This window comes from Gallinula chloropus, assembly GCF_964237585.1.
Source record: "Gallinula chloropus genome assembly, chromosome: 3".
NCBI classification, from domain to species: domain Eukaryota; kingdom Metazoa; phylum Chordata; class Aves; order Gruiformes; family Rallidae; genus Gallinula; species Gallinula chloropus.
This window is the reverse complement of record NC_140087.1, coordinates 25119527-25142535: the sequence shown is the minus strand read 5'-3', so window position 1 is coordinate 25142535 and position 23009 is coordinate 25119527. Positions and strand designations below refer to the sequence as shown.

The following is a 23009-nucleotide window of genomic DNA, read 5'->3' as shown; positions in this document are numbered from 1 at the left end:
AAGGTTTATCTCCAGCAGAAGCAATTGTTCATCCACCTTTAATCAAAAGAGGCATTTAGGCGATAGGGGAGAGCCCTTGCTGAGCATTTGAGAGGGATGAAATGTTGCTGCATCCATGCTGTTTGCATGCACCTGTAGATAGGGAACACTTCTTGAGTGGTAGCCACACTGAGTGTGATTGAGGGTATTCCTAGCTTGAAAAACACAGCTAAAGTTTGGCTGTGAACTAGTGCTCTGAAGAACCCTGTCCTGTGATGGCTGCTTGTCCCTGGAGGTGTTTATAAGCAGCGGCTGTCACGCTGGTGTGGTGGCAAGATAGGGTCTGTCTGGATTTCACTGGCAGTGAAGTGTGATGGGATTTGTAGAGTTCAATCCCTAAGGTTTATGACAGTTTCCAAAGTTGTGTAAGTGGTTTGGAGTTGTTGATTTTTCTGCTGTGTTTTTTTTTTTTTTTGGGGGGGGGGGGGGGTGTCATTTATTTCTTTATTTTATTTGTAACTCCATCTAACGAAACCAAAGACAGGAATATTTTCCCCATTTTAATGGAGGGAGAAATGCTTCACCTGCTTAGATGCCTCACAATTCTGCAGTGTCTACTTATGCCGTTAGCTGTCTCAGTAGCTTCAGCCTTCTCCACCCCTGCCAGCCCAAACTCTGGCTTGGAGCGGTGTAGGTGTTGATTAAAACATTTAGACCTTGTCTCCCACTGAAAAACCCCAGCAGTTCAAGGTGGTTTAGATGCCCCGAGTCACCTCTGAAAACAGATGTTCCTGCTGGTATGTACCAGGTAATTCAGGCCTGTTCCCAGTTCTGCCCCTTTGTCTCACCAGTAACCGTAAAATAACCTTCTTCAGACAAAACCCAAAGCATAATTTATTTCCGTTTGCTTCTTTATTCTACAACACAAGCAACATAAATAGTTTATAATTTTTGTTTTAAAATATTTCCATTTCAGAATTCAGTCAGAATAAAATGTACACAAAATACAATTTGCAAGCCAGCTGACAGTGACTGCCCGACCACTGGACACCCAAGGACCAAACAAAGCTAGCAGCACAACAGGACGCAGTGGACACGGGAAGGTGTGTTTAAAGAAGAGCAGAAAGGTAGAGAGAGGGAGGAAGCATGGATGAAAGCAGGGGACTGGAGCTAGGTATGAAGTCAGTAGAAGGTCAACCCAACATAAGCACTTGCTTGACAAGGCAATTCACAGTCTCTTAAAAAGTATTAGTGGCTCCTCCTGAATATACAGCTAGAGATGAAGTCCTGGGAATCATGTGTTGTGGTAAAATTCTTCCTATGGCAGCCATCACCATAGAAATAAAATCTGCTATTTTGTTTTTGAACAGGAAAGGATTAGATCTTTGGCAAAATCGAGTGTCCACTCCCTTTGGCTTGCTTTCTGTTTCCAGTTCTGGTTGAAGGGCCATGGAAGCATGCTTGCAGTCTCACAAATAATGACAAAATGGGGCCGGGGAGAGAAGAGAAAGCGAGTGGAACAGAAAGATGCTCACTGCTGTCATTGCATACTTCTCAATCTCTTGCTCCTGCAAACAGCATACAGTACAGGGCTCTGTCACCACTGCCCAGCTGCTCTCCTTTTGGTCTCGAATCCCTCTTTCCCCTTCAGAGCTGGGGGCTCAGGAGCCACAGCCTGCTTGCGGGGGTGATACTCGTCCCTTGTTTCAACCCATGTGCCTGTGCCTCTCCCGCTATCTCAGCTCTCCCGGTCCAGCTGGCTTCTGGTGGAAGCGTGGCCCTTCCCTGCAGCCCGACGAGCCAACGCATGGATAGGGAATAGGGTCCTGCTGCTCCATGGTGTTCAGATGAAATTATGGAAGTACATAACTACGTTTTGAAAAGCGGGATGGTGGGGTAAAAGAATTGAAATAGATGCTGTTGCCATGTTTCTTAACAAAAAATGCCCTCCATAAGCTCAGTTCACTGGTTCAATGTGGCAGTGGAGACTATGCAAACCTCAACTTGCAAATTTGCCAAAATTAATGAGGATTTGAGGGATCTGGTCCCGCAGGCGAGCTCATTACTGCTTTAATACAGGATCATACAGTGTAGCTCCACCAATATTCACAGAATTAGGGCATTTCTTTTTCCCTCTGCTTTTAGTTCTTAGCTTGGACACCTCTGAGCACTAAGTGAAAAGACCGATGCACACTCATGCCAAGTGCTTTTCTTTTCTCCTTTTAAAATAGCCAGCCCCCCATTTGGCCAAAGCTGCTTGTTTAGTACGATATTATACAGTTACTGTCACTTACAGTTACTCTTCTGAGGGGGGCTAGTGGAAACAACAGAACGAGGAGCTATGACTTCTTCCTTACAGCTGTGCAACTTCCTGGGGTCCCAGGTCGGTTGCTGGTGAGGGCTGCTAAGCGACCCTGACGCCTGTATCCCTACAGAAGCTCTACTCAAAAAGGGAGGTTCAGTGGAGAAGGAGCTCTAGCTGCCAGATACTGCTATCGACATTGCATAAAATCCAACATTTGTGCTTCTGAGCTATGGTAACTTGGTCCTTTTTATACTAAAAAGAAGAAAAACTTTAAAATATTTATTTTTTTCAACTGATGGTGTTGTGTCACTTCCTCAATTGTGGAATGATCAAAAATGGCAAAAGCTCAACTGTATGTTGTTTCATGTGCCACGATTGGCATTGTACACAGATCTTCCCAGAAGTGACTACATTCAGAGTAAGGGTAAGGGAAGAAAGCACTTTTTAAAATTATTATTTTGGGGGTGGGGGGTGGGGAATGGGAAGGTGTGAACTAAAAACTCTTTATCACTGAGTAATGGCATTTCTAGAATGGATTGCTAAAAGTGAGAATAGTCAAACCAGAGGTTCAACTTCTGAATAAGCTTCTACACAGAAGGGCAAGGAAGAAATAAATTATTTTGGCTTCCTGTGGCCAGCCTCCTACATGTTGTAAGTGGACAGGGTTCGAGTGTTTGGGATGTGTGGGACTCTGTGCTGGTGCTTGTAGATTTCTCAAGCAGGAGGTGTGCAGAGAACAGCAGCAGAGAGGGTGACATCAGGACCTGTACATGCCTTTTCCTTTCTGAGACCTTGTGAGCCTGTAAATGAGGAGGATGGCTGGAGGGACGAGTCCTGAGTGTAAAGACACCCAGGTAGGTAACTGGTGTGGATTCCAACAGCTTAAGCACTTTGGTGGGGGAGCATAAGCTGTGGAGAGAGGTACGGGGAGCTGGACTTGTTTTCTCACCGGTGCTGCGCCCAGCTCTGCAGGGGAGATAGATAACCAACACTGAGATGGTTCTGTATCAAGGGCTGGAGCAGGTGTTTAAAGGTGGGGGTTGTATCTTTGGTGGGTGAGGGTTTGTGAGTGAATTTCACAATAAGGTTTAGGTTTGAAACAAAACTTGAAGCTCAAATTGAAAGACAAAAGTACCTTACAAATCACTGGTGTAAACTTTGCTCTGCCTTGACATGAGCCAGCTACAGTCCAGAGAACGTGATTTTTTTTTAACCAGTGATCAGGCAAAGGCTGTGCTGCCTGTGCTTGGGACTTTAAGAAGGAATGTTTTGACCAGGTCTGTGTAAGTCTTTCCCCAATAATTCTTTCTAGATGCTGAATTAAGTCAGTTATTCTCAAGTGAGTGTTTATTCCTGGGAGAGTACTAAATCTGTACCATAACATCTTGAAGACAAGAAATCGTCTTTGCCTTTGATTGCTGTGGTGGCCCCAAGGAGGGTGGTGGGGACTAAGCAAAGGCAGGACAGACACTGCTCTGATACCTGAGAAGGATGTCAAATGGCCTTTTATTTTGGGTTTTGTTTTGGTTTTGGGTGGGATTTTTTTTTTAAGCAGTTCAGTTAAATGAAAACTACTGGGCAGTCATTTTTAAAAGTAACTGGCCAGTTCCATAAAAACCAAGCACAACTCCTATACAAAAAAAAAAAAAGAGGAAAGAGCAGAATGTTGTCATTAACCAGAGCAAAGAGCAGGCTCAGGCTATAATACAGACTTTTTTCAAGGCTCAAATGTTCTGGTTCAACAGTACAACCAGCACTATGCTGCTGTTTGTTAGTTCATGTGTTATGTTATGAGGCTTTAAGTAAGGACATAAATGGGTTCTGTGATGGAGGCTTACACATGTGGATACAAGGGCTATTTTGAATCTGGCCATGGAAGAGACCGCACAGGTCTATGAACTGGTGACTTCACATGAGCTGTACTTCTTTGCACTTGCCGATGTCTATGGCTAAACTAGCTGAGAATCTGATGAACCAGCTCCATACTTAATTTATTTCTACTTTGGGGGTGCATCATAAAACTTCTGCATCTCCGATTAATGGTTCCTGAAGCCGCCATGGGCTGCTCTCCTCACCTGCTTACCATTTTACAGAGAAGGAAAAAGAAGTGTAGCTCATACTAAACTTTGCTGATGTGAATCGTGCTGCTTCAGTGATTCCTTCACCCCATCCCAGTCCTTTCTTACATTTCTGGAACTACTAAAAGCTACTTGTGACCTCTTACATAAGGAGGGGTGTTGATGAGCAGAGGCACTGAGGGTGACAATGGGCACTTAGGGACAATTTACTCCTACTTGTTTCTAGTATGGTAATTGTAGTGCAAAATGTTGAAATGATATTTTGGGTCAAGATGGTGGCAGTGCTGTGGTCATGGGCTTGAGGGGGCAGTGGCGATGTCACTCCTAGAGCTGTTCTTCATGTTTTGCAGAAGGAATTTTGTATTGCAACCACAACACACAACCACAGTGTTTCCTAGATACTAGGCCTTCTTCTGGAGTCCTGAGTGATTCCCCAATTTTACTTCTCCAACATAATTTAGGGATTTCCTTTAGTTTTAGATGAGTCCAGCAATCTGTTCAATGTATGGATCATGAAAACAGCAGAGTGGAGGGTTTTGCATGAGGCTTATTATTCTGATTTCTGTTGTTGCCTAATTAATATACTGCTTTAAAAGCAGTTCTGTATAGATGCCAAATAAAAACTTTTACAAAAATATAACCACCCTTTTACTCTACTTAAAGACGTGTAAGAAAGACATGGCAACAGAAATCAACCTGTGCCACTACCCTGCATATAGCAAGGGCTAATCCCACCTGGCCCTAAGGAAATAATAAAACTACTGGGGGGAAATTGACAGTTGTTAAAAGTGTTAAATTCCTTTTTTATAAAGTCAATGTAGGTGGTAAGAACGTGTTGTTTTTGAGGATTTTTAAGTCCTTGGAATAGTTTAGCAAAGGAAAGTTTTGAAAGAAAGGGAAGCAGTGTGACTGACATGACACGAAGTTCTGGGACAAATACACCCCACACAAGTCTAGCCCGTGAGAAATGGGAAGGGGGCAACAGAGGGACAGCAGCAGAGTCTTTGTAAACACATCAGCATGAGTGATGGCTGTTTTTCTAGGTTTAAGATGCTAAAAGCAGTCAGCTGTGTAAAATCCAGCCCTGACAAAAAAGATGCAATTTTGAGGGTGCTTTGGAGCAGGGACTGAAGCTGTATATTTAGTTGGTGTGCATGTTTTAAAAGCCTTGGGAGAACATCACTAAGGGGTCACCTAGGATTAAAATCAATTTACTTTCAACAAATTATTTCAACTTCCAGTCAACAAATTATGTAGCATGGGAATATAAGATGGACTGTTCCGGGGGCTGTGACATAACCTTTTGCTGTGTCTAGTGTGAACAGCATCACTTAAGTACTTGACAAGTCTTCCCCTTCTCCTCCCCCTTAATAGTATCAGGGAATTGGAGCAGTCCCTATGGGACTGCTGCACAGAGGGGGTGTACCTCCATGAGGATCTGTCCCCTTCCATTTACAGGAGCAGACAAGAAATGGGAGAGAAGGAAGAGAGACTTTCCTTTCAGACTATCTTCTGTCCTGATGGAGCTCAATGTGGAGTGACAGGCTAAGTTTAACATAGGTGATGTGGTTGTTCCTGGCTACAGCAGCTCTATATAAGCAAACAGAAGTTTCCAGTAGAAGCATAAGCTAATTTACCTGCAGTGTTGCTTAAACTGGAACTTTCATCACCACTGTTGAGCTGAATGCTAGGTGCTGGCCATGGTGGTATTTGCTCTGTGGTGGTCCTTCCACCCCAGCATCACCAGAAGCAGCAAAACAAAAGGATCAGCTGTAGGCACAGCTGAAGAGGCAGCAAGGGTAGTGCTGTAGAGAGGGCAGGTTGACAGTGCCATTTCTCCTCAAGCAATACTCCCCACGAGCGATGAAAGGATGAATAGTCTGTGCTTCTTGGTTCACCAGTTCACCAGTTTTAAACCTTATTAGCTACCCCAAATGTGACCAGACTTCAAAGGCTCTTCTCACAGCAAAATAAATTTTCACTTTCTCTAGAGAGTGAGGCAGTTGCTACAATAATCTTTATTTGGCTTTCCTCTCTCATGCTAATTTCAGAAGGGAAAATAGTTACCCTAACCAAGTGTTACCTTTCTACCTGCCCCAGAGCCCCACCTTTTCCCTGACTTTTATTTATTTATTTTTTTAAACTTACATAGGCTTACTGGCCCAGCTTGACACCCAGATGACTGCTTGTGTTCACAGAAAATTGCAAGTGTGGAAGTTCTGCTGCAGTTTCACATGGTTCCCACCATTACAAATCTGAATTATAGTGAAGGCTACTGAAATGTACCACCCATTTAGGTATGAGCTTGATTTTCTAGTTTTCAGATTCTGGGGTCAATCCAGACCCCCCTGGACACACTCATGGTTTGCTGCCTTTGCAAGTGTGAGGGAGGGACACAGTCTCAAGTGGATAGAGGACATACATCGACAAGCTCATTGTTTCTTAATTTATCACCAACAAACAGGCAATTAATGAACCCCAAATACTTTTTTTGCTGTATACCTTGGATATCTTCTCCCCTTTGCAACAGAGCACAGCTAGGTTTAAACGATGATGTCGTAGACTCGGCCCACTCTTCCCAGCCATTCCCGAACTGCCTGGCGGACACGGATATCTGTCACATGGCAAGTCAGCTGGCTGATGCAGGGGAACACAGCTGGCTGCAGAGCAGTGAAAGTTTGGTCTGGCAGGGCCTGAATCTGGTTGAGAACTGTCAGCACCATGTTGGTCCATGCCTACAGGTAAATCGGGTGGAAAAGAAGATGCTTTAGAAGACCTTTCTAAATAGATGAGCAGAAAATAAGATGCATGGTGGTTGCAGCCTCATGAAGAGGACTGAATAGTGACAATCATTTAATGTTTCCTGTGTCTTCCCAATTCACATTCAGTATTCTAAGTCACAGTTTGACTTTGTATTGCAGGCATCATGCTCACCCTTCATCCCCTTTTACTTCACCCCACAGTGAACAAAGACTTTGAAGCTTGATGCTTTCACTGATTTACTCAGACACGCAAATAGCAACTTTCTGTTTAGCAATGGAACCTGCTATTTCTGCTGTGCAATTAAGAAAAAAATCTTTCTGAAGTACAAAAGCATTGTGACAAGCAGCATGATGTTCCCAAAAGCCTCAAGTGTGTTAGAGCCCTCAGCAGTAAACGACGAGTGCATTGTCAGTGGTTACTTCTCAGCACTAAGTGCAGCTCTGGCCCCAGTCACAGAAGCACTCTAGAAAGCTGTGCTGCAAATGTGCCTGGTAATGCTCTCCTGAAGACTGACTTTGCTTTTGATAGGCCAGAACCAGGTTTTAACAGTGTCAGTTGCTCATCACGATGACTTCTTTATGTAATTAAGACATTTAATGTAGATATTACAATAATTATAATAAAAGCAATAGAAAAATATTTATAGGTATCTTTTTAATTATTGCTATTATTATTAGCATTTTACAAGAATGTCCTACCTGTATCTGGGCCTCAGCATCCCTAACAGATATATTCAGGGAGCTGACTGTAGATCCCGAGCGTGGTCTCTTCTCTTGCCTCAGGATCTCTGGACCAGCACTAAATGAATGCCTCATTTGGCCTTGATCTATAAGATGTTGTGGCCGTTGGAGGATGGGAGAGTCTGGCCCTCTTGAACCCAGGAGGTCTCCTTTTTTTTCCACTTTGACCTCTTTGGTGAAAGATGTCATGGCCTGTTGCTGCTTTCTTTTCTTGTATTCTGTCATGAGCTTGGAGATAGTTTTGTCAGTGGCTATGGTGTAGATCTTGTTGCCAGCACTCTCCCACCATTCTTTTTTCCTGCTCTGCTCTTTTTTCTCTGGTTTAGGACTTAAGGGTGGGGGTAGCAGCAATATTTCTCCACTCCCTCCTCGTGGTGTCAGGCTGTCTCCCAGTGGGTCCCTAATTTGACTCCGGTCATCTTCTGATGGTGTGTCCTTCCCAGATTGCCCTCCGGTTGATGGGGTGGAGGTTTCTGAATGAAAGGATGGTAAAATGAAGAAAGAGTCTCCTTTGAACACCGGAGGCTCCTCTACGTTATTCTCCAGGTCCAGGTGCATCTGGATATAGTTGTTGCACAGCTCCATACAGAGCTTGTGGAGCCGCTTGATTAGCCACCCCCAGTCCGCATTGCTGACAGGCTGCACACTCAGAGATGGTATTCGAGCCCTCCACTGTCTCTTCTCCTTCCCTCGTGGGGGACTGACCTGGGCAGTTTCTTCAAAAATGTCTTCATCTTCTGAAGAACACTGCTGTGATGAGTCTGTGCTTCTCTCATCATCTTCAAAGAGGATCTTCTTCACTTGCTCAGCAGTGATGTTCTCCTGGTTAGTCAGGATGGCACAAACCAAAGCATGGAAGTAGATGTTGAAGCTCATTGCTGACTGGCGATACAAGTTGGCAGCTCCACTAATGCCTGACACTTTTTTCAGCAAGCACTTCAACCCAGGTCTGGTGTCAAACTCTCTGGCTGTTCTGTAGGAGTCCAGTAGTAAGTCAAAGATGACAGCCAGGTTTTGCATGGAGATGTACCTGAGAAAACCAGCCAACTTGTTTTCTGGTACTTGTACTGTCATTTTCTCCTCCAAGTTAGAAGGGCCTTTCACAAACTCTTCCAGTAAGATGTCATATAAATTTTGGAGCAGCACTTGGTGGGACAGCAAGCTCACCACTATCGTCCTGAAAGGAATACTTGGTAAACCAAGCGTGGAAAGGAGAAAAATAGATTAAAACAGTGCATTGTTCTTTTACTAGAAGGTACAGGAATACTTCACATTTTAGAAGCTAAGACAAAAGATGCAAATGAAAGGCCAGATTTTCACAGCCTTGTTACAAAAAACTGGAGAAAGATAAAGTTGTTTAGAATGGTCTTTCAGCTATTCTTTCAAATACTTTCCTAGAAGGGAAGACATATCCACTTACAGTGGTTATGAAAAATAATTGTCCACAGCAAGCACACTGATGGCACTTGTGGTATTAAAACAAAGCTCTACTATAATTTTTGTCCCTTTCTCCAGAGGCATCTAACACTGAGGGATTGAGTATTCTGTGTTTCAATGTCACGACAGCTACAATTACTTTAGTATTTCAACTTGCTATAACTGAGGAATTCGTTAACACACAATTTATGCAGCATTTCTGCCATCGGTCCCTGACCATATTTTCTATTTTGATTGCTAGACTTTGGTCAAGCCAAAATATCCTTAATATCCACCAGCATTCCACCCAACCTATGAGTGACATGGCAAATCGAGGCTAAAACTAGTTTAGTACTTCGTTTCCATTTCCACTCATGCCAGGAATTTCTTAAAAATAAACCCCAAAGAGCCAACCAACCAACTAAGCCCCAAAAATCCCATCTACAGAAACATCAGCAGTGCAATGGAGCATGCAGAGCAGCTTAAGTCTGGCTGAAAGCACCTATCATCCTTTGCTCTGAAGACTTCAACTTGAGCTCTCAGAGCCCAGCGTGGAAGTATCTATTCCTAACCTTGTTTCTCACATACAGTACTGAGTGATTCTTAGCTGTGCTCCTGTGAGTTGCTCTAGATCTCACTGATTTCAATTTGCACAGGGAACCCAGGAATGGCAAATTCCCCAATTTCTTGGGTCATGCACCAGTAAGTAACATTGAGAGGCTTACAGGAAAGGGAGGCTAGGAACAAAGGGTGGTGTTTGGCATCTCGTGGGTTTAAAATTGCAAACTTTGAAACCTATCTTCAGGCATTTAAAAAAAAAGTCTTTGCATAAGATTACAGCAGTGACATTTTAAATGGAACTGATGCTCTGGCACTCATAGTAATACTCAGTATGATTTAGGGAACTATGATGGGCCACATTTTAATTAGCACTGCTATCAACTGAGGAAGAGATTTTCCAGTTTGCTTGCAATACTGAAGTTTTAGGTCTAAGTCAACATAAATCTTCATGTTACATGAAATGCAGAACTTGAATTTTTTGTTGTTGTTGCAAAAAATTGTTCTACTCTTATTAAACAACTTTCAAAAGTGTTTTCAAAATACAAAAAGTTTTGGGTTTTTTTTTTTAAGAAATCGTATCAAAACTCAGGTATGAGTATGCAACATTTAAAAAAAGTCAGAGAAATCTGTGTGTCTCAGGTTAATTCACCCATGTCAGTTTGTCAGTTTGCTTACCGTGACACAGCTGTCATTGCTGATACATCAGTAAGATTTAGTAGACTTACTACCTGACAGAGCTAAAATCTTGATGATTAATACATACATTGGAGCTCTTTATGGGGAAGTAGCTTTCTGCTGTAAAAATCATTAGGGGCTGACTCAAAAAAAGCTCTTAAGAGCATGTATAAAGTTAAATGAGTGCTTGCATTGATTTGAAGAGACAAATCCTGTTCCAAAAGTGAGATCAGAAGGAAGGAGATCTGCTTTCTCTGTAATAGCCAAAAAGGCAATTTACAAGGACAGTTTAAAGTACTGCTCAATTCCAAAAGAAACTTGTTCAGAACTACAGGTGAAAACACGCAATGCCAAAGCTGGTTAAGGATAGTATTTCCTTGTTCTGCCCAAAGTTTCAAACTGAAATATATTATTACTTTTTAGGAAGAAGAAAAGCTCCCTTACCCCAGCTTCCTGTGAAACGATGCAGCATTAAGGAAACAAAAGCAAAAAGGGAGAAGAGAAACCCCACTTTAAGGTTAAAGTAAAACTTTTGAGAGGCCACAGTTAGTCGCATGCAAGCCTGGCACGTTACTGCGCTGCTTTAGCAAATCATGTCAAAACAGTGGCACAGTCAACTTTAGAGCCCTGTTTTGGTGAAAAAGGAGCACAGCTGGGGTAACATTTGCCTGTTGGCATACACACTTTTTGAAGTTGTTTAGACAAAGCACAGTGAAAGAGCATTCAGAGTTTGGATTAATTGCAAGCTTAACTTACTTGTTTAAAGACAAGCAAGACCCACGCTACGTTTATGAACACAGCCCGTTAGATTGCATGGCCTTTTGTGCCATGAGAGGGGAGTACTCCAGCCTTTTGCTTTGCATTCATGGTAGCAAAAAGAGTGATCTGCAAACCTTTGGCTAAAGCAGGTATTTTCCCACCACAGAGGAAGAGTTTAGACTGTGTTCTCAACCTTTGTCTCTGTGCAGGGCCCTGCTCTCTGAAGGTGAGGCAACAGAGCACCCGCTGTTGGGAGAAAACTTCTGTACAGCTGTGTAAGAACAGAGACATCTTGCATGTTTTTTCTTCCTGTCCATTCAAAGGAGAAACATCACATTCTGGCTCCTTGTGGCAAGCAATAGTTTAGTTTTAAATGAGAAGGCCTGAAGTAGCAGAGGAGCAGGTTTGGTATCTAGTAACAGATAACTTCATGCCAGGTATTACATAGCTTGCAACACAAACACAAACCCTGAATGCAGAATTCTAATTCTTAGCCTTGTTGATGTTGGTGGCAGTTGTTTAAACAACTGAGCACAAGCAGAAAGAAATATTCTTTGACAGGATGTGCCTGTCATGCAAACGCCTGAGTTTCTGAGGCAGCAACATACAGAAGGAGTTCCACAAAAATAAAGTGCCAAGCAAAACCAATGGTCTCTACCTCAATGTGTTAACAGTTTTGCAGTTTTGTATATGGTTGCTTCAAGTTATACTGCCCCAGTTTATGCTTTTCTACCTTTTTAATCCACTAGTACTGAATTTAAAATGATTCTATAATTCCAGAAGAACATTAGAAAAGCAGACATTATTTCATTACAAACATAACGGTATTTCCAAAGCTTTCTTCAAACTGATACTTTTAACTCTACTTCTTAAAAGAACCCTCAATATTGGAAAGATTTTCCTAGTATTTCCTATGAGAATTCTTTACTTAATTTAATCTGCATTTCCTCTACTTGAAGGTTTTGTGTGACCTCATGTATCCTTCAGGTATTTGTAACCTACCAATTTTTACTACCTATTAGAAACGTTTTCCTTATTTAGCTTTCTAAGGGCCATATTATAGACCCTGAAACAGGTTTGCCTATAACTGTAATAGCTCTTGCACGTGCCTGCTCACCAGTGTATGATCATGGGAACATTTGGAGAGCAGATAGTGGTAAGTTATTATCTCCTGTGTCATATAACCTAATTTTTGTTTGATCGGTGTATTTAGGGTTTTTTTGATGAGACCTATGGAGAGGAATGGTTTGCCAGGCTCTGTTTACATCTCTGCCAGCCTGACAATGATTTTATCTTGCTCTTGATGACACAGTATTTTCCTGAGAAGATATTTTACCTTCTCTGGGTATGCCCATTTGGTTTCTTATCTGGTGGCAGGTCAATGATGAGCACACATGACTGGGCATGTTCAAACCCTTCCTTGTTGCTGGGTGTCTTTGGGGAGCACTGAGTCTCCAGCATGAAGACCTAGAAAACAACAAGTTACATAAAACAATCAGTTTAGCACTTGCACTGGGTCCTTCGGGGGCCTGAGATAAGGATTCCCTGCATTGTGAAAATCTGTTATAATGATTTATTTTACAAGCTATCTATCTGCCCAGGCAGACCTACCCTGGAGCACGCTGCTTTGGTAAAGGAGCCTCAGAGCCATGTGCTGCCTCCAGACAAACACCCAGCAGAGCACAGGGCAAAGACCCAACATCTTTTTTTTTTTTATTAACATGTATAAGGTGCAACGTCAAACACCAAAACAAGCCTTCTCCTATCTGTATACTACTGTCAGAAAATATCATGTATAGGTCAGACAAGGACCTGTTTGCAGAGTTAGCCCGTTGTACCTAGAAAGGTTGGTTGTTGGAAGGGTTATTTTCAGCCATGCAATACTTTGGGTGGGAAATGGGGAAACAGCTCTCAGTTGTTGTAGTTCTATTTTGCAGCTTAGTACTTGTGTTAAATCACCACTAAGGACTCAGGGAGTGCTGTCAATAGTGTCTGCACAAAATGTATGAATGCCACACTCCCTGCTTTCTTGAGTCCTGCATATTTAAAACTTAATTTGAAACATTTTTCTTATTGAAATAACGTCTGACACTGCCATATTATTTGTGGCCAGAAATCCTGGATGGCATGTCCTAGATTTTCCAGCAGCATCAGGGTTCCGATTTATCAAGTCAAAAACTGACATGAAGCTCTGTTGTCTCTTTTAATCCAGCTGCTCTCCCACACTGAAACTGTCATACAGCATTTACAGTTTTATAGTACCCTGCAGGTGATTAAGTTCAGTCCAATGTATTTCAAGGAACTTGTTTCATATAATCATTTCAGAAAATGAACAATCTCCATTGTAGTCAAAGGGACGCTGAGAAGGCTGTCTCAAAGTTTGCTCTGCTGATTAGGAGTTAGTGGTGAATTTCCCATCATTTGTTAAATGTCAGCTTTATCTTTTAGTTCTCGGTAACTCTTTTTCTCCTCTGAAATTCTATACTCAAGTACTTATAGAGAAAAAAAATCTGCATTCTCCTTCAAACTCTTGCTTTGACAGGTTGAACAAATCTTGGTTTTCTAGTTTCATATCACAGTCCCTATTTTAGTGCATTTGCGGCCCTTGGAAATCATTCTTTAACAGAGTAATTAAAAATGTATAGGACATTTGAGATGAGAATTCACAGTGCCACTATAGTTTCCTTTTCACTATCAGAAACATTTCCACTGATGTATGCTAGGGTTGCCTTTTTTAAAGATACATTACACAACAGGCTCAGCTGTCAGTTCTCTTCAGGTATCTACGCAGCTTCCCACACCCTAGGTATTCTTAATTCATACTTAGAGGGGGGCAGTTTGGGGTTTTACTTTTTTGCAATACTACTGTTGGACAAAGAAACACTAGTTTGGTGATAGGGAAGGCGGTGGGAAAGATTGAAAGGTTCTCTGACTTCCCCCAAAACATCAGTCAGTACCTGCTGTGCCATGGCTCTGATTCTCCAGTATTCAGCTTCAGCACTTGGCGAGAGGGAGGGGGCTGCCACCTTCACTTCACAGGCATCTCCACTGAAGCTTTCAGAACCGCTGTGGAAATAGCCCAACAGGTTCTACAGAGAGACACAACATCAGACTGTCACTGGGTGTTACCTGGAGCCCGTGACTGCAGCGCTGTCCAGCCCGTTTGTGTGTAACACAAAACTCCAAGTGCTCTGCACCATTACCAGCAGCTGGTCACCTACTTATTTAGCACCTGATGTATTTGATGCAAAGACTTGCAACTTGTTATGTAGTCTGGCCTGTGATGAGGATGTTTTTGTTACAGGAAAGGCAGTGAGTTGAGAAATAGCCTATATGTAGCATGCAGTTGTAGGACCCAGTAAGCACCTTTGTCTTCTGCCTAGTTTTAGCTAATCCAGAGGAAGAAACAGATGGAAAGGTAAGGTTTTACCTATTAAACTCTTCTGATTTCATACTGGCAGGGCAATTTAAAATAAGCCTGGACTATTAGTGACAAAAGTTTAGAAAATACTTGTTTTGTTCTCTGCTGCTGATCCAACAACTTTGATGGTAAGTGAACTGACAAAATAAAAAAGCTGCCACATAATTCTTACACTTCTTGGCTCTGTACTCAAAAGATTTTCTGAAAAAGTTACCTGTCAAAATTTAGAGAGTCTATAACTAGTGTGATTAATTTTGACTGTCAGCAAAAAGGCAGTTTACCTTCACTGGCTCCAGAGTGGCAGAGAACGCATCCTGCAAGGCACAACACGCAAGCCTCCACATCTCTTCAGTAAAAACAGGTCCTGCTGTCACTAACACATACCTGCAAGGACACAGGAAAACATTACCATGTTCAAGAAGGAACCAGACAATTCTTACTTGTAATGGGAGAAGGCTGGAAACAGAACAAATGGCCTACTCACAGTAGCTAGCTAATGATATCCAATCTTCTCAGTTGTTACCCTGACCTGTTTTTGTAATTACACTCTAGTTTTGACTCCCCCCAGTTTGCTTTTCCTCTTTAAGTTGTCATTTTGCCAGGACAAGAACCGTACATTGTGTAAGTATATAATGTAGGACTTATTTTGATGATGACTGTAACAGCCTGAAGACCATGAAAGGTATTAATTACATCTAAAGACCTGTGAATTCCAACAGAAAGTCCTTTGATTGTTTTTCCTAAGGGTTAATTATTGACTAACTGCATATAAGTGACGTACAGTGGTTTTTATGGGAATGGTACACATAGCCATGCCTAAAATTACAGGTTCTGAAGCAGACAGAAAACAGCAAGAAAGGGTTAGTAAGACTAAAATTTATTACTGGATTAACAAGGGATAGATATATATTGTAGACTTCTTTTGAGATGTTAGCCAATTTAATCAGTCCACAAGTTCTTCAAAAGCATAAAGAGGGTTGGAACTAGATGGTCTTTAAGGTCCTTTCCAACCCAAACCATTCTATGATTCTATAAAGACTCTGGTTTTGGGTTGTTTTTATTTAATATGCTAATAGGGTGAATAGACTGTGTTACCTGATACAAGAGCAGCCAACTCTGGAAATAATTTCTGTTGGTTCTGCTACGCAAGCTACGAGCAGCTTGAAAAGATCTTTCAGCATAGTATTGATCATATTTTCATAACCAATATCTATAAGAAAAAGACAGTTTTAACATCATTGTCTTTTCATTATTATTAGAAATAAACAATCTTGCTATGCTTACTGCTATTCAGAGACTTTTTGCAAACCCAAATAAAGCTATCACTGGAGTTAGAGAAATATGCATCATATCAAACAAGTAAGAACAGCCTTTTTGACATTAACAATATAAAACCTCTGGCTTTAAGTGGTACTAGAGAAATTGTTAGATCCTTTTCTGGATATTGTAGTTCTTCATAGTCAAAGTCTTAGTATCTTCTTTTGGAAAGCATAATGTAGACTGTGATGGCTATTTTGAAGATAGCCTTGCTCCAAGTGGAGGCTGGACTAAATAACTTCCCTATGTCCCTTATAAGGTATTTTTTTTTCCATAATTCTGTACTCTATAAAGAAAGAAAAAAACCTCACAAACAACCCCAAACAGAATTTTTCAACCCTCTTCCTCTTACTTTATGCTTGGATAATAAAAAGCAATGAAAGCATCTCCCCAGGTAGCTATTCAGTAACAATCCCCTGATGTCGGTCAGCGGATCTGACACTGCAGTGACATACCTGAGTGGATGAAATTTTGAATGTGCTCCACTACAAGTTCACAGGAAAGGCCAATGGCATGCTTGAAATTAGCAGATGCCACATCCCAGTAAGAATGGTCACCATGGCTGCGATGGAGCCAAAGAGACATCGTGGGAAGAAGAAGATGTACAACAGCATAAATGCCAAATCCTGGGCCTTGAAATAAACACAATGATGGTTGTATATTTTTGCTTACGAAACTTACATACAAAGTAAATTTGCTACATTGTTCCAAGCTTGAGGCCAGGGTGGTGCTACAGAAACCAGGTTCTTGAAATATTTTGGTGGGATAAGAGGGGTAAGCAGTCTTGGACCTAGCTGTGAGGTAGTATAAAAACATTTAGCCAACTGCTTACCTGCTGTCTTTTCTGGGAAGTCTACAGGACTATATACTTTTAGATTTTATTTCCTAGACATCAGACAAATGCTTTCTGTGGATAGGACACCAACAGAGTACTGTGCCTCTTTATCTGTGCAATAAATGTAAGAGTATGTTCAGCAAACTCTTACAAGATGATACCTTTTGTCAGTGTAGAACAGTGAACTAACTGGAACAACAGAGCATGTTCTCAGAAAACCCCCTTCTACTTGAGAACATATGTCTCTGTGCTGCTCTAGCACGAGCAACACACTTTACAGAAGTGGTTTAGGGTTCTAAAAAGTTTGGGTCAGGGCTCTACTAGCTCACATTTTATTAAGCACTTTCATTACCAGGTGTCTTGGCAACATCCCTCAGCAATTCAAAGAGCAGATCCAAAGTTGGAGGCTGGTGCTGGCGGGGACAGTTGGATATGGCTGTTGTCAATTCTTCCAGCAGAATAATCCAGACATTGATAAGGCCTGCAAGTAAAGAAACAAAAATTAAAAGCCTTAAGTGACATACTGCATTGACCACAGGTGAAACTTACCCTCAGGAAGTAAAGGAGGATAAAAAATTAAAGATCATGAGTTCTTGCATGTTCACTGCACTGTTGTAGGCAGTATCATTTTTTTTAAATTATGGTCCTATTTTCTTTCCTTTTAGTTACACTTTTAAGTAAGCATCCTAAGATGAATAACTATAATTTAACTGTCTCTACTTGGTACCCAGAACTGACCAGCAATAACGCCTCATGAAGTATCATCAGGCTGCCTCACATGTCTTCTTTAGATGTAAAAGGTTGCAAATAGAGTATTAAATGTGGATATAGCAGACCTGGACAGTTAGGATACAGAATGGCAGTTCAGATACAGGTAGTACTGTGAGTTCATATGTACATTAGAAAACACATACCCCTAAAACATTATGGGGTATAATAGTTTTCAACACAATTTTGAAGACAGTTAGGAATTGCTGCCTTTGAATTTTTCACAGGCCATTAAAGTACTTGCTAGTTCCCCATATTATCAATGACTAGAAGGAACTTGCATATTACATTCACAATGCTCCTGCAATGTACAGTGTTATGCTTAAGTCTCCTTAAAATGCTACAGGTTTATTAGGCTAAAATGGATTTTACCTTGGTTCACTAACAAGCCCTTCTTCTCTGCCACTGGTAGCCATGCTGATGTAATCTGTGTCTGCATGATGCCTGTTGGCTGATTATGTTCCAAAAGCAACAAAAAAGGCTGTAAGGGAATTTTGTTTAAAATGCACTGAGTTTGCTGACTGCAAGAGTCTTCCTGAGAATCAAGGAAAACATGGTGAAATCATTAAGTAACTGAGCTGATCATTTATTTATTCACACCACTTTCACAGGGCAGTATGTATGGTGACATTGTTTGGTGTCACATAGACTTTAAGGATGTTATCTAGATAAGGATACGGCATAAAACACTCAGCACAAAATCCAGGTATCTTCAAATCTAGGGGAACAGAGTCTTTTAGAAACACCCTCTTGAAGACTTTGGCATGCAATCAAATGCACCACATCACCATATGGCAAAAGTGGCTAACACATTTTGCCCCATTTTGTGCTGACTTTCAGCACTAGAGTGCCGGGTGAAGCTCTGTCTTTGTAAAGTCAGTTTGCCTAGCAATGTTCTAATAATGTTACCAGCTAAATAAAACTTGGGTGGTAGTTTCAGCACTTGCTCAGACAAGAATCAGATCAGAAGTTTTCTTTGCTGCAGGTGGAGAGAGCCCAGGTCAAGTCCCAAGCCTGACTCAAAGTGAGACTTCTGTGACTTGGGTCTCTCCCACACTGCAGGTGAAGATCCTAAAATTTCCGGAGAGAAAAAACCTCCACAAACATAGAAAGAAGAAAAAGTTGTTCTTTTTTTTTTAAAAAAAAAAAAACAACCACCCTAGGACTTGTGCCTTGTTTTTTTCTGAGAGTAGCTTTTCTCTCCTTTATCCAGGGTAGCATTGGAGCAGGACAATCCATGTGGTGGGAGAGCCTAGGTAGAAGTAGGTACCAGGAGTCATTCCAGTGAGACATGGGAATGAAATGCATCAGAGTCAGCCTGCCTTCTGCCTGGTTGGGTCTGGCTCTTCACAGAGGCAGCCAGGTTGGAACAACTCAGTAGGTCAGATTTTCAAAAGTGACTGTACTGCTTCAAAGGGCTGTCATGTGTCCCAAAGCAGCAAGGCTGCATTCCTCTATCGCTTGGCTCCACACAGATCTAGTTCATCAAACACCTGATTAATCCACAACTCATATATGCCACATAAATAATCAGGAGACAAACACGGCTTGTTTTCCTGGAGGTCATAGTGCTTTTTATGAACTTTAGAAATACACTAATTAGTTCAACAGACCACAAGACATAAATTTGGAAAGATATTCAAAGAAGTATTGTTTATCTTTCTAAACTCTAACTCAACACTGATATTTTTTTTCTGTAAAGGCAGGGCTGCTAATACCAACCTTAAAAGGTTTTCACTCCTTTACTTCAACTGTGGTCTAGAAAGTATTTTTGTGTTAGCTCTCAGAAATATATACTGGCTGCATTATGAATATCAGGATAATTAATATCTTGTTATCTCAACCCAAGAGAGGGGTTGTATTTTTTCTCATGGATGAGATGTATCTTTTAACATAAAGAAGGTGATGTCACCTGAAATTCCAATCTCTGTGTGCGCACACATATGTGCGTAACCACCAGGGAGAAAATAAACTATGAAGATTTTACCCTTCTTTTAGAATTCATCAGTTGGCAAAATTTACAGTGACAGGTGGAAGAAGCAATTGACTAATTCCACATTTACTGCTCTCAATGCACTTACCAGTGTCGTCGTCAAAGTCAGAAAGGATGCACTCAATCCCATCCTCACTGCTGGCTGACTGTTCCTGCAGTCTTCGGGGCAAGTTCACCAGCCGGCCACTGAGGAAGATGGGTTTCAAGGGCATTTTATAGATTTTGGCTAACAACTGGGAGGAAGTAGGAGAGAAAGAAAAAAAGAAGAAAAGATAAACATATATGGGAAAACTTGGAAAAGCTACCACAACAAGGCAGGTAAACTAAAGGAAAAGCCATGAAAGCAGCATAATGTCAGCATCTGTCTTGTTCACCCAGCAACAGTGTAAATGAAAACCACAGCCAGAGGCCCCAAGTCTTCTACTCACTGACAAGTAAGGGGTCGGGTGGGAGGTGGGGAGCACACAGTGTGAAGAGAGGGAGAAAAGCAATTTATATTTTGGGGAAGGGAGTGTGCTCCCTTCCTCATTTGTTAAAGACAAATGTTACTTCTTGCTGATGGCACCTATGAATGAAGAAGCTCCAGAGTATTTTGGAGTACACAGAATATTTCAGAGCTCTGAAGGACTAAGTAAATACCAATAAAATGACCTGTACAGGTTTACTTCAGAGCTTCATTGCCTGAGTTGTCCATTACACAACAAATGCAAACTCCGCAGAGTTGTGCTATTGCTGGGGTGCTACCAGTATTTTACCAGGCCTTTCTCATGTAAACCATATAGTTGCAACATACAGACAGGATTTAATTCCTATTCTTCTTCTATTGGCAAGTTAAAGGGTACAACAAGATAGAAAATGGCTGCTTCTTTTAAAAAGGAGAAAATATTTCTGCCTCACTGGGGTTTGTAAGGATGGGGAAGAGTGATGTGATGCACACAGTATAAAGACAGAACATGCACTAGATATACACATAGATATTCTCAGATTTTTCTTTGGTGAACAAGATAGCAAGTACAATTTGATGTCTGCTGTTCATTATTCTGAGCTGCCTTATTTTTTCCTTCTCCTCTCACTCTGTGTACTGAACCCACACTTTATCTCTCAATTTAGATAAGACAACCTTTCAGCAATGGTAACATCCTTTGTTACACATTTGTATTTTACCCAGGAAAAAAAAAAATGGCCTGGGTCCAACAAAAAGTACCTTCAGGTCCCATAGAAATACAAACAACGTTATAAAATAGGACAAAAAAAGTCTTAATAACCCTGGATAGCAATCTGTGCTGTATGCAAGGAGATTACAGCATACATGACAGCGTTCTAATTGTTAAAGATTTGCCTGGAGCTTCACGTATGTTTTCATGGTACAGATAAGCTGCTGCTGTGTTTTAGAAGGTGTGACCTGTTGTTCTTAAGATCTGAGAATTCTCAGGGTGTTTGGTTATTTTTTTCCCTCCTCCATTCCTAGCACTGCTTACAGTAACTGTTTTACATAAGAATGAATGTAGTTTGGGGTATGTTACTACTAGGTTTTGAACATTCACATTTTCCCACATGCTCCTCAGGTCTAAGTGTTTCTATCTGCTCGGTTTCCCCACTGTTAGCTGGCCTGTAAGGGATGAAATTCCTTCAGATGGCCACTCTCCACTGGGCAGTATAGGTTATTACTGACAGGCTTACCACTGATTCTGTTGTGTTCACGCAAACCATCTAACCACTGACACAAAGCCAGGAGGTCAGGACGTTTCCTAGGCCATGTTAGTACCTGTGTAAGACTGTTCATCATACCTGAGAACATCTCCTGAGGTAATCAAGCGCGGGAAGGCACAAGTCTGTAGATGCAGATCCTGATCCTGGCACACAGTCACCCATCTCCTTACAATCTACTTCCCCTTGGGATGGGAAAGGCAACATTGGGAAGGGCAATAGAGGAGAAACATAGCATTAGTTTTCCTTTTTTACTCAGTTGTGCCCTAATATCTGAATATAATCCAGAAAACATCCTCTCTGTTTGATCTTACGAGACGACAGCCAGATGATTCACAAACAAACTATACAGTAAAACTGGTCATAGTTTATATATGGAGTTTTATATGAATAAATGCTTTAATACATACATGCCTATTTAATAACTCCTTAGTACAGCTTTTAGGAGTTCTTATAATCACATCTTATAGTCCTCTGTCATACTGACTCCACTTTACTTTTTTCCACAGGTGTATGAACTACTTGCTTGTATTCACCCTTTGCTCAATTAATATACTCTTTTTTTTTCCTATGCATTTGCACCCCAGAGCCTTGGAAAATTCTTCTACCTGAAGTTCTTCCTTTAAGTTTATTTACACCTTAAATACACCATTTTGCTGCCTAATTCAGGTATGAAGGTCTCACAGTTTCAGCTGTATGATACCCTCAAACTCTGGAGTCTCAGTATCACAGGTATTATTCTGTGGCATCAGCAGACTCCCACTTTTAGGTAGCTTCAGTAAGTGTATTAAATAATCAGATCAGTTCCAAGGCATCCTGTTGCAGAGCTCCTCCCTGGATAACTCAATTCACTCCAGCATTTGCCCTGTCTGCACAATCTGTTTTCCTCTCCTCCCAGCAAAAGTTCTGACCACCCTAGATTACTTGGCTCAGCCATTTCTCCACTTTAGCCACATGCATCCCAGTCAGTGCCAAATCTGAAGCATTACTAAAAGTCTATATACATTAATATTTTACTGCCTTAAAACCTATTCCTCTCATAAAACCCACAAAATAAATACCAAATTATTTTATTAAATCCTACTTTATTCTCCTTTCCCTGCATCTATTTTCTTTTTGCATGTCCTTAACTATTCCTTCCATACTGTATTTTAAAGTTGTCTACTACAGAGATCAGCCTAGTCAGCCAGTGATATTTAGGATCATTTAGCTTTATGTTAAAGTGCACATAAATGGCAGTATATTTGCACTGCTCAGCACTGAACTAGCCCATAGTCCCACTACCTTTAATACAAAGAAAAGGATCTTGTTTTTTGACACGTAACCACAAAGTATCTCACAAAAGTAAGAAACCTGAAGAAATACAAGAGGGCTTTTCAGGTTGTGCAGAAGAAACATAAGTTCCCTGTACTGGTACTGGAAACGGGAATCTGTTTCTTTTTTGTAGTAATAATTACAATTCTGTTCTGTCATCACAAGCTGAATTCTATCCCTGTTGAAATCGATGGTGAAATAGCTTAGCAAGATGAGAGTAACATTAAAGACTATATCTGCTACAGTAAGGTGCTTCATTTAAATCAAAGGCAGTCACTTACAGACCTTTGTGAACTCAATCACATATTTTAAAAAAATCTCCATTTTTTCACTCAGAAATTTTTCAACTTACATAACGAAAAAAATTAAATCATCGCC

General features: G+C 41.2%; 1 protein-coding gene across 1 annotated transcript in view; it reads right to left on the bottom strand.

The window, feature by feature from the left end:
* Window positions 1–6905: 6905 nt before the first annotated feature.
* ARFGEF3 (ARFGEF family member 3) overlaps window positions 6906–23009 on the bottom strand; it is a gene marked incomplete at both ends in the record, with an annotated part of 87229 nt that continues 71125 nt past the window's right edge. The window contains 10 exons of the mRNA XM_084260980.1: window positions 6906–7097; window positions 7824–9054; window positions 12613–12743; window positions 14234–14365; window positions 14979–15081; window positions 15793–15907; window positions 16470–16646; window positions 17202–17330; window positions 19699–19843; window positions 21399–21502. Coding sequence (XP_084117106.1) covers window positions 6906–7097; window positions 7824–9054; window positions 12613–12743; window positions 14234–14365; window positions 14979–15081; window positions 15793–15907; window positions 16470–16646; window positions 17202–17330; window positions 19699–19843; window positions 21399–21502 — 2459 coding nt within the window. The remainder of the gene's footprint in view (window positions 7098–7823; window positions 9055–12612; window positions 12744–14233; window positions 14366–14978; window positions 15082–15792; window positions 15908–16469; window positions 16647–17201; window positions 17331–19698; window positions 19844–21398; window positions 21503–23009) is intronic.